This window comes from Empidonax traillii, unplaced genomic scaffold (assembly GCF_003031625.1).
Source record: "Empidonax traillii isolate 1590-97213 ecotype Southwest subspecies unplaced genomic scaffold, ASM303162v1 scaffold1221:size261454, whole genome shotgun sequence".
Taxonomy (NCBI): Eukaryota; Metazoa; Chordata; class Aves; order Passeriformes; family Tyrannidae; genus Empidonax; species Empidonax traillii.
This window is the reverse complement of record NW_020956414.1, coordinates 60,333-79,323: the sequence shown is the minus strand read 5'-3', so window position 1 is coordinate 79,323 and position 18,991 is coordinate 60,333. Positions and strand designations below refer to the sequence as shown.

The 18,991-nt window shown below is 41.4% G+C and overlaps 1 protein-coding gene across 2 annotated transcripts in view; it reads left to right on the top strand.

Moving 5' to 3' along the window:
* The window catches only part of SLC6A1 (solute carrier family 6 member 1), a 64,106-nt gene extending 46,115 nt beyond the window's left edge, over positions 1–17,991 (top strand). For both annotated transcript variants that reach the window (XM_027905912.1, XM_027905910.1), the window contains 13 exons: positions 629–760; positions 2,073–2,173; positions 3,878–3,987; positions 4,111–4,243; positions 5,444–5,578; positions 5,701–5,804; positions 6,099–6,223; positions 8,440–8,552; positions 10,614–10,745; positions 11,283–11,385; positions 12,533–12,633; positions 13,671–13,838; positions 15,523–17,991. In XM_027905912.1, the coding sequence (XP_027761713.1) occupies positions 629–760; positions 2,073–2,173; positions 3,878–3,987; positions 4,111–4,243; positions 5,444–5,578; positions 5,701–5,804; positions 6,099–6,223; positions 8,440–8,552; positions 10,614–10,745; positions 11,283–11,385; positions 12,533–12,633; positions 13,671–13,838; positions 15,523–15,627 (1,562 nt within the window). In that variant the 3' untranslated portion in view covers positions 15,628–17,991. The remainder of the gene's footprint in view (positions 1–628; positions 761–2,072; positions 2,174–3,877; positions 3,988–4,110; positions 4,244–5,443; positions 5,579–5,700; positions 5,805–6,098; positions 6,224–8,439; positions 8,553–10,613; positions 10,746–11,282; positions 11,386–12,532; positions 12,634–13,670; positions 13,839–15,522) is intronic.
* Positions 17,992–18,991: the final 1,000 nt, after the last annotated feature.

Below are 18,991 nucleotides of genomic sequence, written 5' to 3'. Positions count from 1 at the left end.
AATAGCTTTTTCATCTGTATAGGTGGTTTTGATTTGGGATTTGGGCTTTTTTGTGTGCTTTACACTTGTCCAAGAGGGTTGGAGCCATTTTGGAGTGCGGTGCTCTGCTTTGAGGTCTGCTCTGAAGTTTTTGCTAACTTCTAGCTGGCAGTCTCACTTAAAAGAGCATGAAGTGTCAGAGCAGAACTAAAGCACATTACTCTCCAACCAACCCTTCAGATTTCTCTCTTTTGGACTGATTTTTTTGAGAGGATTGAATGCAACTCGTAATACTGACTCTGAGCTCCCCATAAAAGGCTGACTCCAGCTGGAAAGCAGCCAGCGCCAGTTAAAGGCTTTATGTTATCTGTGATAGATGAAGGCAACAAAGTACACAGCCTTTTGGATTTTAGCTCTTTACTTAAACAGAAAGCATTTAAACGATGGAGAGATATGGTTTTCCCCCTTATTTTTAACTCTTGGAGTACTGGTTTTTGAAGTGTACATGTGCTTTCCACTAACTTTTTTGAAAAGCTACACTGAAGAGAAAAAAAAACTTTGAGTTTCTTTTCATACATAGCAGGGATGGGAAAAGTGAAAACTCAGTCGTGTTTTTCCCTGCTGTAACAGACTTCTTATTTATTTTCAGGTGCATTCCTGATTCCCTATTTTCTTACTTTAATTTTTGCTGGAGTGCCACTGTTTCTTTTGGAGTGTTCCCTTGGTCAGTACACATCTATAGGAGGCCTTGGAGTGTGGAAACTGGCTCCAATGTTCAAAGGTAAAGTATGAATTTGAATTGCTTTTCATTTGTTTCCAAGTTGCAGAACGTGCACAGACAGGGCAAGGATGTTCCTTGATGCCTTCATAGTTTTATTAAACCATAATTTTCCACAGAAACACTTAATTTTCTGAGGAGTGACTGAGAATTTTGAAACATGATACAGGGTATTATTCATTCCCCCTTCAAAATAGCAAGAGTTAGGCATTAGAACCTCCACAAACTTATTTTTGAACTTCAAAAACTTCAGAGATTTTTTTGTAGGAACACATAAAAAGTGTTAAAAACAGCGTATCGAATCCATTGTCTGAGCAGAGGTGGAACTGCCTCTTTGGTAAACTTTGGTATATTTGTCTCAGGTCACAGAGCTTTGTATTCCCTGTTGTTTTTTATTAAAATTCAAAAGCCAGGCACTTTAGAGATGGCAATTACATGCTGAATTTCTTAAGACAATCTCACTCCACACTTAGACTTTTAGCTGGTTCCAGGTTTGATTGCTAGAACCTCAGGGTTTTGATGTAGATTCTACACAGACCCTACAAACCTCCCAAACTATGCCTTGCACCCCTCAAATCCCAAATCCTTTAACACTTCAGAGCTCCTGAGCTGATTTCTGGACCAGCAGAGGAGCAAGTTGCACACTGAGTCATAAAATTACTTCCCACAGCAGGGCTGACAATTAGCACAGGGTGAGCTGAAAGTTTGTTTAGATTGAATTTCGTCCTGGGAAATTTAGTCTTGGGAAAACCCAGAGGGGCTAAATTGTTTCTCACAGAGAAGTGTTTTTGCTTGAGTTAGCGCTGTTGGTGGGGGTTAGTACAGACCTCACTTTGCATTACACTGATTACTGGGAGCACTTCCCTCCTCTTTAATGTCACGGGGCAACTGTCACCAGCTTGAGTATTTTAAAATCCCCCTTTAAAATCCACGTGGAGTAGAAGACAAAGGACCCTTCAGTGTGGAATTTTTTGCCATTTCTAAAGTCTGAGATGACAGAACTGCATCAAGCCCTTTGATCTGTGTCCTAAATGGCCAGCTGGTCTTGTCACACATTCTCACTTTGTGTGCATCTGCCACAAGTGTCTGTGGGGCCGGTGCTTCAGAGAATGAGCTGACTTAGCTCTTTTTCCTGGAAGTAAAAAACACCAGTAAAATCTCAGCCACAGCAGGTGTGACTGCACCACACAGAGAACTGGACACTGGCAATAAATTTATAATTTATATATGTCCTGAACTGCAGCTCTTCAGCTGATGCTTGTATAGACATTACTGAAAGCTCCTTATTTTCTATTTCTTTTTCTTTTCTTTACAGGTGTGGGCCTGGCTGCTGCAGTCCTTTCCTTTTGGCTAAATATTTACTACATTGTGATTATTTCATGGGCCCTGTACTACCTATATAATTCCTTTACCACTGTAAGTGCCTGTGTCAGAAGGGGTTTGGAATTGTCTGTTGAATGTAAAGCAAAGTGATATAGAGATACCTGACTAATCTGACTCCATATAAACGTCTGAGGTTAACAGAACATGCACAGAAATCTGTAGGATAAGCTGTTTCTTACTCTAAGAAAAACTGTTCTGTAAAAATCCCTTTTTAAATTTTTTTCCTCCACGAAGACATTTGGAACAGAAAACTGTGAGGAAAACTTTCTATTTCGAGAATGTCAGTGGAGAACTATTGATAATAGGTTATTCTGGAGCTCTTTTCTTGTCCTTTCTTGACAATTTGTTTCAATTTCCTCATTTTAACCTTCAGAGCCGCAGCTTTCAGCTGTACCATTTTATTTTCACCTGCCTCCGCCACTTAATCACAACAACCCTGCTTGCTCCTCTCCTTCCCTGCCAGGCAGCTTCAAGCCATGCTCAGATTTCAGACTCCTTGCCCTGCCAGTGCCACCAAGAGCACCAAGACCCCTTTGTGCCCACAGGCCAGTTATTCCCCCAAGAAAAATCCTAGGCTAGAATTAATTTTATTTTTTTTTTCCTTCATTAGCAGCCACACAAATATTATTTCTTTGGGAAATAGTATCATTGCAATGTGGTTTAATAACAGAGGGGTTTATTAAAGAACCCCCCCCCTGGAATGGCAGGTCTGTGATGTGATTAGCTCTGAACTCCCATTCGTCGTCGTTATTTTTGCTTTGTTTTCTTTCCTGTTTGCCTTATTTTTAGCTGCCTCTTTTCCCCCCCTTCAAGGGTGATTCATCAGCTGAGTAAGTCTTGTCTGATTTGTGGGGTTTGGCCATCTCAGGAAGTGCTCTTATATAAGTCTCAATAATTAATGCATCTTTGTTCAATTGGCTCCGCTATAAATGTTGTTCCTGCTTGCTTGTTCTTGGCTTTAAAAAATTATCCCTTGACCAAATTTGCATTAATTACTGTCTGGGGGTGACAGGAGCGTTTCTTCTTTGTTATCCTCAGAATTGCTATTGATGTGAAAGGACAGTCATTTTCTGGAGGTGGTGTTCAGGTCCAGGTTAGATGAATATGGACTTCTAATTCCCTTGAAGCCTCTCATCCTTGTATATAAAACATGCAATATAACATTCCTATAAGAGGATTTCTCAAGAATTGCCATCAGAAGAATATCTAAGTTGTATGCAAAGGAGGTTCATTCTGATGGATAAGACGTGGAAAGAGGTTCTGCCCCTCAGAGCTTCTGAAAGTGGTAATGGAAACAATACAGAAAATACACGTAGATAACAGAGAGTTTACCTTTTTCTGATTATCCCCTGACCTGAGGGGAAAGTGAAAAATCTCTGATCAACACCCATCACACCTTTATCACCTCTTGTGCAACAAGAGGTAGCAGGCACTGCAGGAGGTCCTTTCTGTTGTTTCAACATAACTCTCATGCTGAGAGGTTCTCAGACCCCAGAGCATTTGGTCTGATATGTTAAAGACAGGAAAGAATATTTTCACATCTGATTCATGCAACTGATATGAAGTTAATAACTTTTGTGGCAGACACAGCCCCCAGGGAGCTCAGCGCTCTGCAGAGCTCGAGGTGTGTTAGTTCTCCCCTCAGCTGTCATTTCTAGCAAAGAGAGAGATACCTGAGCCAATGCTTTGCTTAAAAAGTGTCTGACTTCAGGTTTTTCCTTTCTCTTTCCCAAACAGACTCTTCCTTGGAAACACTGTGAGAACCCCTGGAACACAGACCACTGCTTCTCCAACTACACCTTAGCAAACACCACCAACATGACAAGTGCCGTGGTGGAATTCTGGGAGTAAGATGATCATTTTTTTTCTCTGTCTCATTGCTGTGCATGTGCAAGGATCAGGTTGTTATCACTCAAATAATGTCTTTCTGAGCTACTTGCCAAATGCACCGTTCTCTTGGCCTCTCCTAGACGCAACATGCACCAAATGACTGATGGATTGGAAAAGCCAGGGCAAATCCGATGGCCCCTGGCGATTACTCTGGCAATTGCCTGGATTCTGGTGTATTTTTGTATCTGGAAGGGGGTAGGCTGGACTGGAAAGGTAAGATTAAAAAGTACTGTAAACACCTTTCGATTAAAAATGCCCATTTTTAGTCAAATATTCTGAAAATTCCTGAGGTAAGAGGCACTGGGGATGGTTTTGCTCTGTGAAGGATTAAATTTCTATTTTCCTGAACTGATACAGCCCATGTGTTTGGAAGAGCTGGCTCCTCTGTAGCCAGGGTTGACCACAGTCAGATGCTATGCTCACTTAGTGGAGTTCTTGGCTTCGCCAGGTATAAAAATTGCTGGGCTTAGATAGATACGTAAGGAAGTGTTGGGAAGAGCTACTCCCTCCTTTCCTCGTGCTGAGTGAGAGATGTAGGAGGCTGTTGCCTTCCTGCTGTGCTTCTGGGGGTCTGCCTGGTTGCTGAGTGCAAACCAGAATTTACTAATGAATTAAAGGAAATCATATTATTGACAGACCTTTCTCCAGGAACGAAAGGGCAAAATGGCAGGAAAGGAATCTCGGGGGAAATGAAAAACCACAGCCATGAGGATTCCAACCCAACTGAAGTGCTGGGTTGGGAGATCTCAGGTCTGGTGCAGAGGACTAGGATTTTATTCACACTGAAAGGATGAGTTGTTAAATTTTGACAAGGTGGTTGTAACTGTGACCCACTTCAAGCAGCATTTGAGCATGGCCTAGCTGAGCTCAGACCAAGCCATTTCATTTCTCCCTTCTACAGTGGTGAAAAGTAAGAGGGCTGGTTTTGTTCCTTTGGAGTCTGAATTTGTGGTGTCTTTTTTGATAGGGTTTTTCAAAAGCAAGGGAGTGGGAGGCTGTGTATCATAATACAGATGAGGAGAGAGTGGGAAAAATGAGCTGACAGATGTTGTTGTACGAGCAGGGTGCTGGTGCCATGATTCTTGTGCTTTTGGGACTTCCCCTTGTTAAATATAAATACAAAAAAAAAAAAAAAAAAGGGGTGAGCCCCTCATGTGAAAAATATCCTAATCTACTGTATTCCACCTTCAGGAAAACAGGCAACAGCCACCTGTCTTTAGACTTAGTCTTCAGGGAATTCTAGAGCAGGCACTCCCCTTCCCACACCAAGCTTTTCCACTGATAAATGCTTTAATTTTAAGAGTCAGCCTCAGTTGCTGTTACAGTATTCCAGGGAGCAGTATTTTCTGAAGTGTTAACGAGCACAGATCGTTCTTCCTTCCACACTTACCATGTCTTGTTTCTTCACATCAGGTGGTTTATTTCTCTGCTACTTATCCCTATGTTATGCTGCTTATCTTGTTCTTCCGTGGTGTAACACTGCCTGGAGCAAAGGAAGGCATTTTGTTCTATATAACTCCCAACTTCAGTAAGCTTTCAGACTCTGAGGTAAATATCCAACCCTTGTGAACAAAAAGTTTCGCTGCTAACTGTTCACCTTTCAGACATATGACCTGCTCCTCAAGTGCAGAAACAGATTTTTTTAAAAAAAAATTATTTCCTGCAATCAGGTTTGGCTGGATGCTGCCACACAGATTTTCTTCTCCTACGGGTTGGGTCTTGGTTCACTGATTGCCCTTGGAAGTTACAACCCTTTCCACAATAATGTTTACAGGTAAGCAGATGACTGCACATATTGCAGTGGCACTTGCCTGTCTCAGCTGGAGCTGGGTTCTGTCTTTCTGTGTGCTAGGTCGTCAAAAAAAAGTGTAGTCTTGAATATTAAATGCCATATCTGACTAGGGATAAGATGTATAACTGCATTTACACTAATGGGAAAGGCAGAGTGATTTGCCCAGCATGAAATGGAAGCCAAACTGTGAAATCCTAAATCCTGAAATCTTTTCACAGGAAGAAGCCAAGACCATTTTCTTTACCTGCTCTTTAAAGTGCTTTGCCTTTATTTCAGGGACTCCATCATTGTGTGCTGCATAAACTCATGCACAAGCATGTTTGCCGGCTTTGTCATCTTCTCCATCGTTGGATTCATGGCAAATGTCACAAAGAGGCCAATTGCAGATGTTGCAGCATCAGGTATCCAATGCATTTTTCTCTGAGTGGTGCAGCGGCGTCAGTTATTTCTCGTTTGTACGTTGTATCCGCGCTGCAACTGTTCAAAATCCCTCCCTCAAAGCTCCCTGTCCCTTCAGTCAGACTGCAAAGGGCAGAGCATCACTCCAAACCTCTCTGGGCAGCACCAGCAAGGACGTTTCACGTCCAGCTGCCTGGTGCTCTCAGCCCCTGGAGTGGAGTGGTCAGGCTGGGCTGACACAAGGAATGCTGCTGAACGCTGGGATTACAGGGAATGTGTTTACAGGAGGTGGCAGCACAGTTTGCTGCTTCAGTGCTTGGTTGTGACATCAGATTATGAACCTCCTGCTACTGGAATTCTGAAAAGCAAACTGAAAGGAGGAATGGCAGTCATTATGGGTTTGGTTTTTGCTGGGTTTTGGTTTTGGTTTGGTTTGGTTTGTTTTTTTGAGCCAGTATTTTCAAATTCAGTTAGGTTTTAAATTCCTTTTCCTGAGGCTGAGCCCTTTGAGGCAGGTGCAGTTCTCACCTGTTCAGACCTACAGCTTTTTTTATGGAACTCTTTATTATGCAAGTCATTTTATTTATTTAGGGCAGTGAGATGTCCATGGAAGGATTATGCTATTCCTTGCAGTTCCTTGTCTGTCTTCCAGATGAAAAAGCTTAAAGCAGCAGAGCAGATGGTTGCCCTAACCCAGCTGGTGCACCAGATACTCACTTAGCAGTTCTGGCCACAGGGAGGGATCTGATAACTGAAAGCTTGTTTGGAAGTCACTGGTGGACAAAATATGCCTAACTATCCTAGCAAACACATCCTCTTCATGAAATATTCCCTTAGTTAGGAAAGCAGGGACTTTAAGCCCTAAAAATAGTCTTCAATAAGCTGCACATCCAAAGAAATTAGGCACAAAATGATGATGGCATAAACTGTTATCAAAAAAATGTTCTGGAAAGTCAGTGGTGTGTGAAATAAGCTTTTTGGATTTATGTATTTGATACAGATATAACTATAGAAAGGCCACACCTGCAAACAGAACATCACTTTTATATCCTATTAAGCTCCTAAGTGCATTTGAAGGTACTTAAGATAACAGACTTCTTAGAGATGCCCATGACCTCCTGTGGCCACTAATTGCAAAGGATATTTGAAAATCTGACTCTTTAATTAAGGCTTATATTTCTCCTGGCAACCTCAGAAACTGGTGCTTCATTTTAGCCCTACAAGACAGGTTGTTTTGCCATCTTTTACACAACTTTGAAAAACAAATGATGTTATTAAAAGCCGTGGCTGCATTTCAGTGGAATGTGTAACAGAGTAAAATGAACATATTTATCTGAAGTTTATTTTGCTGCTAGCACTGCCATTTGGAAGGCTTTCCAATCATATCTGCTCTTGCTAGCAAATAATTGCTTCAAAATCCTCACTGCACTGAGTCTGACAGTTCTGGTGCTAATGGCAGTCCTTGCTCCACTGCTTTGTGTGTCCAAGCACTTGCCACACTCAGGCTTTTAATGAGAGCTGAAAAATCAGAGACCCACCTTAGATGAGGCACATGAACTTTATTCCTGTGATTATTTAGTTTGCTACAGATTTCCCTCTTAACCTGACATCAGCTGTTTTCCAGCTGTGCCAGGAGAACAAAAAGAGCTCCTTTCTAAATAATAATTTACATCCTCCTTCCAACACTATGCCCCCCCCCACCTCAGCAGTTAGCAGGGAGACAAGTTAAACAGTTTGCCTGTTCAAAAATATATAGTTTATTCAAATGTGCATTTTAAGATCAATAATGGAACAGCAGGAAAGTGTAGTTGTCTTTGTTTCTCTTCTGAACCACTTGGGGCAAAGCAGAAGATCACAGCTATCAATAACTGCTTGAGGGGAGAGAAAGCTGGAAGATGTAATCCCAGCCAAGGATAACATTCCCTACCTTTGCTATACAAAGGCAGCTTCTGAACTGCATCCAGTATTCTGGTTGGTTGGGTTTGGGGGTTTTAGGGCTGCTTTTTGTTTTTTGGTTTGGTTTGGTTGGTTCGTTTTAAAAGCAAAATACAAGCACTGCCCTCTCGGTGAGTGAGAACTGATGAGCTGAAATCCCCGGCCAGGGGCTGCATCCATGGCTGGGCCATCCCAATAAACCTCAAACTTGTCACCAGCAGGAGCAGAGAATCACAGCACCAATCCATCACATTGATGTTTTCTCTCCTGTTTCTCCTCCCAGGCCCTGGACTGGCATTTCTGGCTTATCCAGAAGCAGTGACTCAGTTACCAATTTCTCCTTTGTGGGCAATACTGTTCTTCTCCATGTTGCTCATGCTCGGAATCGACAGTCAGGTAAAACTGGTGTGAAAATGAATAAACACGACACGTTTTCTGCAGCTGTGGGGTCCAAGGTTGCCCTGTCCCTGTGCACTCTGCAGTGGTAGTCGGGCAGAAAGGTTTCTGAAATGGTCATACAAAAAAAAAACCCTGAGATTCCAGGACCCTGGGATAATAAAACAAGTGATGTTGAGACACTTTTTCCCTTTTACAAACTGTTGGAAGCATATTTAAAACGGGCAGGAAATTCGTTGTGCAGGCAAAAGGAACTTTTCTTTGAAGTATTCACTGTCAAATCACAATGTTAAATATACCTTTGTAATGTTCAGGAGGCACTGGGATATATTTTTCAAGATTTAGATGCCACAAATATTGCTGAAAGAACTCCCTACTGGAACAAAAAGATGCAGCACAAATTTCATTTTAAGCATAAGAATGTCTGGAGCAAATTCAGTAGGCAGTGGGGTTGTTACCGAGGGCATTCCATGTCTTGGTGTGTTCTGAAATCACTTTCCACTGGAAAGGATTTATTGGTTCAGGCTTTAGCAAGGTTATACAAGGTATCTGACAGCTGGAAGTGAATGGGAAGGCACAGCCTAGGGGCTTTGCAAATCCAAATGAGATGTTCTCCAGAACGCCTGGATTAAGCAATTAAATCATTAAGTCGTGGAATCATTTAAAATGTTTATTGTGACATGAAAAAAAAAAAAAAGCCCACAGCACGAGATAAAACCCTTTAGAAAGGACTAAGCAAGGTTCAACAGAAGCATTTGATAATCAGGACTAATTTCAGTATAGGTAACAACCCTGTCAGCACCAAGGAGAGCACACTTTGAGGACTTGCAGAAAGTGCCTCCTGCCTTCTGGACTGTTTGGTCACCTTTGTGTGACCAGTCCTTGGAGATGTTTTAATCTCCTGGCAATCAGCTGCAGTTGGCAAACCAGCACCTGGCAGTTCTTGGCACAGCCCTCACAGCACAGAAAGGGGTGTGGGATTTACTGGCTTAGCACTGTACCAGTCTTTCAGTAGAGAAAATCCATCATTTTCTATAAATCCAGGCTGACTTCAGACTGAGAACCAAAACAGAAAAAGACCAAGAGAGCATTTTATCCTGCGAGATGAAAGAAACTTGGAAGTTTGTATTTCCTGCTTCTTTGTCTTTCAGTGAGCTTCAGGCTTGACATTAAAACCTATTGCTCAATCTGGGGGGAAACTGCTGTGAAATTAATTGGGTCAAAAATATTCTTGAAAGAACTTGTCTCTAGGCAACTAACAGCTGAGGAAGGTAGTCTAATGTTATTAAAAAGGATATATATCTACAGGCTGTCATGCTTTCTGCATTTTCTGTCTGTCAGTGAACCATTTCATACACTGCAATTTACAGGAGCTGTAACTATTGGTTGAATTCTGATTGCACTGCTGAAAATTAATGAAACTTTACATACATTCTGGTTTTCACGGTTTCAGCCCTAATGATAAATTTGTCTGAATATACACATATCTGAATATACACATATCTGAATATACACATATATGCACTTTATTTATCTGAAATCTGGCCACGTTTTCTTTTTGGAGGGCACATCCTTGGCAAAAAGTGTTTTCTGGGGATACAAAAAGTGGTTGGTTTATAACATATGAGAATCAGTCTTGTGTCTCTAACCTTCACCATGATGCACCAATCTGATTGGGCCTTCTGTGTCTGTTGTCTTTCATATGTGTGAGTAAATCACATGAAAAAGAAGTGATTTTGTAGGATCAAGGGCTCAAATCCCTCAACTGCAGGTGTATCACCTGTATCAGAAGAAAAAGCACTTTCTGTTCACAGAGCAAATGCCATAGTTCGTAGTTTGGAATTCTGAGTGTTTTCCAAGCTGGAGATCTTTTTACACAGACCTTTTTAGACAGAAACAAGGATTTTTAGGGGCACAGCTTTCCACTGAAGTCAAGTGAATTTTCATTTATCACTGAATGGACGCAGCCTTAGGTCATTGATGGGTACAACTGAAAACTCCTCCCCTAACTGTAATCCTGCAGTGCGTTGCATTGTATTTTCTGTCCGAATTCCCTTGCAGTTCTGCACTGTGGAAGGATTCATAACAGCTTTGGTGGACGAGTTTCCCAGGTTACTGCGTAACCGGAGGGAAATCTTCATCGCTGCCGTGTGCATCGTTTCCTACCTGATAGGGCTGTCCAATATCACTCAGGTATGTGCTGGGGGACACTGGGGTCCCTGCCTGACATACAGAATATTCCTTGCTTCTCCCTTTCCCAGCCCAACCAGGAATTCTTGCACTGAAGTGCAGGGATCCTCCCTCCACACTGTTCATAGATTTCAGGCAGCAGATGTGAACTTGCTAAGTGTAAAATGCCCGTGGTCCGTGGGTGCAGTGTGTGCTGCAGGGTTCAGGTGACAAAAAAATGCACGTCTCTGCACTCCCACGGTCCAAAAAGTGGCAGCTGGGGATGTTGACATTGCTTCTAGATTGCAAACTGTTTGAGGGGAATGATTGAATTATTAAGCAAAAAGTACTGAAGTGAAATTAAACCAGTTAATTAGATTCTGGCAGCAATCTTAATTTCTGACCTCAAGCCTTCTAAAGCTTTAACCCTTTCACTTTAATTAATTGGCACTAATTTGTCCCTAACCTATTCACCACCGTGATTTTGTCACTCACATTTTAATCTATCTTGAAAATAGAGTCCTTATTATATCTTTAACACTCCTTTCTTAAATGTTTTAGGGTGGAATCTACGTGTTTAAGCTTTTTGACTACTACTCTGCCAGCGGAATGAGCCTCTTGTTCCTTGTATTCTTTGAGTGCATCTCAATATCCTGGTGCTATGGTAAACAACGTTTTTATTTTTTTTTTTCCCCAAGTTTTGCACATCGTAAGGACACTTCACCTTCTGATCTGCTGGTTTGTGTGTGCACATACTGAGGGTGGAACTCAAATTGGCCTTGGTTTCTATGCCTGTAATTCCACTGGGGACTCAAAAGTTGGCCTGTGGAAGGTACTGCTGCCTCTTCCAACACCATGCCTAGGGGCCTGGAAATCATTACATGCTGGTGGTGTCAGGAATATTAAGCAGCTCACATCTCATCTCTTTCTTCTCATCCCCCTTCCTTGAAAAGCCTTGATCCTCAGAGGTGTTTGGTGCTGCTGTTCTCAGTGTAATGTCGTAGGGCTTTGGAGCTTTGGAATGTTTCATTTCCAGAAATGTGAGATAATTGCCCTAAAGTATCCAGAAACCTGGACTGGCAGGCCCTGGCTATAAAGATGAATGGATCTGTGTCATATTTTTCCATCTGACCTTAGTTCTGTGTCAGCTCATACAAGGAGCTGCTCCAACAGTTACCAAGGCACTTCAGTTTATGTTACTCAACTGACTGAAAGCTGGATAACTAGACTCTTCCTGCTGGATTTTAACGGGGTTGAGAGGATGGAACAGCATTTTATAGAAGAGAGATACTGCTGATGAATCCAGGAAATGCAAATGGAAAAATACACCAGCTCAATAACGAAGAAATCAAAGTTCCTCATCTTTGATTTCATATCTTGGATTTCATATTTTGCATGTACATGGGGTGCACCAGAGTGAAGCTGACTGATGTTAGGATGGGTTGGGTTCTTATAATTTAACTTGTAAGATACATTCTAAATTTCTCATTCTAACAAGGGTTGAAATTAACCAAGGGTGGTTTTTTTGCACCTGGCCTTCACATTTACAAACTTCCTCGGTCTTTGCATGGGAGTAAGTTTGCAGGCCTCTAATTAATTAGTGGGGATATCAAGGAAGGAGAACAGGTGATTTTTGGTGCTTCTGAGTTTGCATACCTTTTCCCATTCGGGGAGATGAAAAGTTAAGTTGGGATCTCTGTAGAGCTTCCAAATACATGTCATAATTTATGACAGTGTCTCAGAACCACTGAGCTTTCAGTTGGCTCAATTACTTGATATGTTTCTATACTGTTTCTTATTTTTATATTTAGGTGTTAATAGATTTTATGACAACATCCAAGAGATGGTGGGATACAGACCCTGCATCTGGTGGAAACTCTGCTGGTCCTTTTTCACTCCTATCATTGTGGCAGTAAGAAACTAACTTTTATTATATGGCTCAAAGGATGTTAAATGAGGTGGCCTGTGTGCTACAGCATTGTCATTTCCACCCCCACAGGTTCATATTAACTCTGACCTCATTCCTTTTTTAAGGATTTCAGCAATTCCATTGAAGGCAATTAGCAAAAAAACCCAGAGTCATTAGAGGAAGCTCGTGCCCTGAAAAAAAGTAGCCAAGATTTTATTGTATTAGACCTCTGGAAATGGTAACTAGTCAAGAGCTTCACTGGCAGAGATGGAAAACTGTAAAAAACAAACCTTGACCATTTCTTGTATTCTTAGAATTTTACAATCTCTCTAAAGTCCAAATTTTCCATATATACAGAGATACCCACATTCTGTAAACTGAATTCCTTCACAGGCACTTATTCTGGTGACAGAGAAGGGTTACAAACTGAAAGTCTTCTCTCATGGGATGCTGTGTCGTATATTAACCACTTTTATGCCACTGGCAAACTTTGCAGGGAATTTGTGGATTGGAAAAAAAATGATAAGCAAAGAAATGTAAGTTTACTGCACATAATATAGCTAACCTCAATGCAATATAAAAAACTAATCAGGCAGCCACTAGTACACCTGACACAATACTTGCCACTCACTGACATTTCTCTGGTAGTCCCACACAGGTAGCTATGGAAAAGCAAACGAGGAGCACTGAAGAGACACAGAAATGTGTTTATGTTGAGAGTTCCTTGAGTCATCCCTACCCACACGAAGGCAGCTTTCATTTTTTTCAAAAACAAGTGTTCAGGAAGGCTTAAGAAATGCATTTTTTTGTGTTTATTTTAGTGGTGCAGTAGTAAGATGACCAACGCTGTACGTAAACCTGGTCAGATTTCTCCTGTCCTGTGTGAAAGGTTATGTGTATGAAAGCATAGTGTTAACAGGAAATATTCATTTATGCTGAGAGGCTTCTTGGGAAACTCCAGGAAAAAAAAAAAAAAAACTCTTGAAGCCAGAACACTCTGGGAATATCATTCAAATCTTCCTTTCCACTGTGTTTTGCAGGGAGTGTTTATCTTCAGTGCTGTCCAGATGACTCCCCTCACAATGGGAAGTTATGTTTTCCCAAAGTGGGGCCAAGGAGTTGGCTGGTTCATGGCTTTGTCTTCTATGGTGCTGATACCAGGCTACATGGCATATATGTTTCTAACCCTGAAAGGCTCCTTAAAACAGGTAAGTCTCTCTTTCCTGGCCATCTTCAGACCTGTGCACACTGATCAGAACTTGCTGGGCAGTTGTTTTCTGTTACCTGTTTCTCTCTTGCTTAGCCCAGTTATTTTGCATCAAGCTGAAAAACATAAAAGCAAGTACCAACCAGAAAAAAAAAAAGACGAGAGAGTGTCTGTATCATCTGTAGTTAAACATAATTGCCCTTGTTTTGTGTGGTCTTTATCTCTGGTTTGACAGTTGCAGATACTTTTTGCACTGCAGCTCCTTACACCTAGAAAACAAAGTAGCAGTTTAGTAAATGTTTCCTAATTAATGCAAGGCATACATAAACCAAGACAGGGGCTGCTCTGAGGAACTGGCATCAAACTCTTAGGACTAATCCACGTTAACTCTTGTTTTGGCTGAGTCTGCTCAGTGCCCCTGTTTAGCATCCCCCTGTAATGTGATCAAAGACTGAGCTCCTGCTCTGCACTGCACCTGTTCTGAGTTACACCTTGCTCTGCTGTAGAGGGCAGGAAGGACATGAAAAACCTTTGGAGAACTTCCCTTTAGTCTTCATGGAAGGGATTTGGGATTTCTGTGAACAGTTGCCTCATGAAGAACACTAGAAGCTCTTTTCTCACTGAGCTGTGCTCTCAGCCTCTCCCTGACTCCTTATTCCAATTTTTACAAGGGGATGACACCAGCTTTAAGGTCCTCAGAGATGTGCTGCTAAAGGACTGGGAAATGCTGATAAGGTTACTGACCCACAGACTGTTCAGTAACCACCTACAATCACCACATCTCATTTTTTTTGAATCTGGGTGCATCCTCATTTTTCCCTCTCGAGCTCATGTTGTGCCTAACAGCCCCTTCTTCAACTCACGTGCTGAAACTTCTATGTCAGAGCCTCTATGACTGTGGCAGCCAAACACTGTCAAAATGAATTGGTTGGTATTTCTGGAAAATTCTAGAATCAGCTGACAGAGCCATCTTCGCAAAGGGCCGGATGATCTTTAGCAGAATTGATGTGTAATGTCTCATGAAATGCTCAGACCTTGACCCAAATATCTGTCTTCAGCAAATTTTAAAAGACTTAGGCTTCAAAGAGGTCTACAAAAAATTTCTGGGTTTCCCCCTCCCCCATCCTGTTCATAACTCCTACATTTTGAATCTCTCTCCTTTGGCCTTACAGTAACATTTACGTGCAAAGGGAGAATCATTGCTCTAAAATACAGCTGCTGCTGCTGGGGCAGAGTTGTGTAAGACTGTGGTAAAAGTTCCTCATCTCAGTTCTGCTGTGGATTAAGGTCTTGCTTTTGAAAGCACTGACAAAAACCGCTAGGTAAGGGGAGGAGCCTTGCACCAGTGACAGGCTCTGGGCATCTCAGCTGGTCTCCCTGCAGTCTCTCCTCATTTCTTTGCCCTGGGAAAGCCCCCTGGTTAATGCCTGCTGGCATCCAGCATTTTGCACGGGGGGTCTTTCAGCTCCTGCTGTCACATTCAGGATAGAGCTAAACCTCCTTCAGTAGGTGTGGCTTAGTGCTGGTTTGGTCCCTGGGGAGACAGGCAGTTGTAATTCTAGTTATAATGGCTCCACACAAGTGTTTAGGATTGTATTTTAAAATAATTACAGAAAAAAAAAAATAGAGCAAGCTTAGAAACAGTTTTTTTGGCTGCCTCACATTTATTGTTGTCCTTTAAACAGCGCATCCAAGTGATGATTCAGCCAAGTGAAGACATCACTCACCCTGAAAATGGGCCAGACCAGGCCCAACAGAGCAACTCTGCTAACAAAGAAGCCTACATCTAAACTTCTGTATTGTAAAAGTACCACTCCTACTCCAGAAAAACAAAAAATATGGTTGAATATGACCACAAAATTATGTCTGAGAATATAATTACCTACCTCTAGTGGCAAAAAAAAAAAAAAAAATTAAAAAATTAAAAAAAAAATAAAATAAATAATTTAAAAAGAAAAAAAAGGAGAAAAAAGCAACAAGGTCATCTCCACTCTAAGGGAATCGCCATGGGTATGATCCAGCCATCATGCGAGCTCAGATGTTGACAGTGTTGTTGTGTTCTCTGGCAATCCACAGACTGTTAATGTTTTTATCCTTTCACAATAATAGTTGCATACCTTGGAATTTGTAAATTGATGTGCCAAGACCTTTTTAATCTACCTTTTAGCACGACTATTTGAAGTTTTGTGCTGCTGATTTTTAGTAGTTTATCACTGTTTCTTACCGCTGAATCCCAAGACTGTTATTTCTGACTTTGCAGGAGTAAAATTAAAGTTTGGGTTGTTTTGTACAAAAGTACGAAGCATTTTTGTAAACAAGTGATTTCCAGTGAAAAAAAAGTCTTGCCCTTAAAATTCGTTCCAGCTGAGGCCATTTGAGGGGGAAGAGACTTCCTTCAATTAAACAGCAGCCACAGCCTTTAAAAACATTCCTAGTGCAAATTGAGCCGTCTGTGGCAGTGCAGCCCAGGCTGCTCACTGGCTGTACTCTGCCTTTCAGGTGACTTTCAAATAAGGTCATAAATTTCTTTGAAAACACGTATGCTGTTTCTTACATAAAGAAGGTGTATCTTTGTGAATCCACACATGAATTGCAGATGTTAGAGGCATAAATATGAATTTTAACTTTTTTAGCAGAGTGATATCCAAGAGCTCCTAAAGATTCCCAGGAGTAAAATACAAAGCATTTGCAATCGAAGCTCAGAGTGCTTGAGCTATTATTATGCTGTTATTATCCTACTATTATTGCATTGTCACCAAAAAGAAACCAAAACAATGGCTCAAAGATGGAAGTAAGCTCTAATTTAAGATTCAATTCCCAGCTGTTCTTTCTCAATCTGTTAAAGGACTTTAACGGTTCCCAACGAGCAAAATACAGAATACGGATGGTTAGCACTTCGGGGCCCGGTTGATATTTTGATTTCCACCTGACTGGTGGTGACGAAGGCACGAGGCACAGCTATTTCAATACGATGCCACCTCGCTCTGGGCCCCGTCTGCATTTGCCACACAGCCAGGAAAGCCCGGCCAGCCCCTGGAAAGTTTTCCCTGTGTGGGGAAATGCAGCGCTAGCCCCGAGATGGCATTTCTCGTTTGGCAGCTATAATGACGAGACACGGAGGATTATGGAGAGCGCAAGTAGCTGATTGTTTGATTGTAAACGACTGTGACAGAACTGTGCAATGAAACAGGCTTCTCAGCAACTTTTTTGTGCACCGTACAAATGTTAGATAGCACAATTTATGTAGAACTACTACGTGAAAAAACATGTTACCTGTGAATGTTGGGTTTCTCTGTTGTTTTCGTCTGAAGGTGACAAACATGTTCTTGCAATAAAGTATTATTCTCAGAATGTCAAGCACATTATGTAGAAATAATATATATATATAATACACATGTATTTCGAACTACATCATAAAATTTCGGAGTATGTTCAGTAGGTTCTAAACTGTTTCATAGATCAACTGTAAAATACCACGAGATCTAAGCTACATCCTAAAAGGCCATAGCTGAGATGCAAACATCCTGTAAGTCTTTGGGGTTTAGAGGAACCTGTACATTCTACACAAACATTACACATGATACATGCACATCATAATTGTGAATTTCATTAGACTAAGGATTAAAATTCCAACTTTATTGTTTAATGTAATCAAGTCCCATGTTGTTCTAAGAAAAATGCAGTATTTAATGTTTGATTGTAAACAATTATGACAGATGTTTGACAGACCTGCTCTTTAGCAAAAAGCTGTACAAACGTATCACATAGCACAAACTAGTGTTGTAGAACTACTGTGTGTAAACTGTGAATAGCTGTATCTTTTTTGTAGTACTTGCCCTGAAAAAAAAAAGATTATTGTATGATCATATATGCTTTTTGCAATAAGGAAATATCCAACACCAGGCAAATCTATCTCTATATAAAAATATATATGTAATATATACATATTCAAAAATATATACAGAGCCTGTTTAAAAGAGTACAGTATTATTTAGTAAACTGCAACCTGTTCTATGGACCAAATGTAAAATATTTATAAATTAAGATGCATTTTAAATGTCTATAAACGGTGTCATAATTAAAGCACGATTGTTATGTAAGTTTCCAAGAGTTTAGAGGAAAAAGAATAAAGGTTATATTATACATTAAACTCAGAATTTGCAGTCTTTCATTACACAGTCCCAAAGTGTGTTAATTTTCTGTGAATCAAGTTCCAAATGTGTCACATATATATATATATATATATAAATACCCTTGAAATATCCAAATGCTGTATCCCACTTGTAATGTATATAATTAATCCATGCTATTTCTGTGCTGTGATTAGTATGTGCATACATTATACAGGGAGCTTCAAAGGTGACAGTTAATAGCCCTTCCTGACATCCTGCTGCTTTAATTCTCCCGTGGGAAGATGGCATAGCAGGGGTAAAACCCTGGATTTTGAAATGGCCACTCCTCAAGTGCACCTGTGAGGATGCTTTGGGGTGTGAACTGCAGCACCTGATGTCCCTGATCTTGGAGCCATCCCAGGCTGATGAAACAGCACCTGGATACTCCCCAGACAGATGACCCACTGCTACAAAAAAAATAAAAAAAAAATAAAAAAAACCACCCTGGGTCCCTGTGTCAGCTGCCCTGGCAGGGTGAGAAGATGTGGAGCTGTGCCCGTGCAACACTGTGGAGGGACTGGCCGTTCCTGGGCTTGGAATTTAATTATCTAACTGCAAAATTGGAGCAGGGCTACATGCTGGGGAAGAGTCTAAGCAATTTAGAGAGCCTGATTAGAATTGAAAACGCTCCCGAGAGAGGCGTCTAAAATCATAGACTTCAACTTCAAACTGCTGACCTTAGAAAGGAGCACTTGGGTGCTGGAGTACACGGCCAGGGCAGAGCTCTAAAGCAGGCTGGGGAAGGTGGGGAGACCAAAGATTGTTCTGGAAATGGGGGAAAGGAGCAACTTCCATGCTTTTGGAGTAGGGGGGGAAATGTGAGCTGTGTTTCATGATTAGTCCCCGAGCACTATGGCCGTGGCCTGCTGAAAGGGAAAGGGTGAGGGTTGCAGCTGAGAGCAGGGAGACCTGGTTAGTGATGGGTGGGCAGGGGGCAACGGGGGGCTGAGGAGCAGGAACCTACTTGAAGGATATTGCGTTA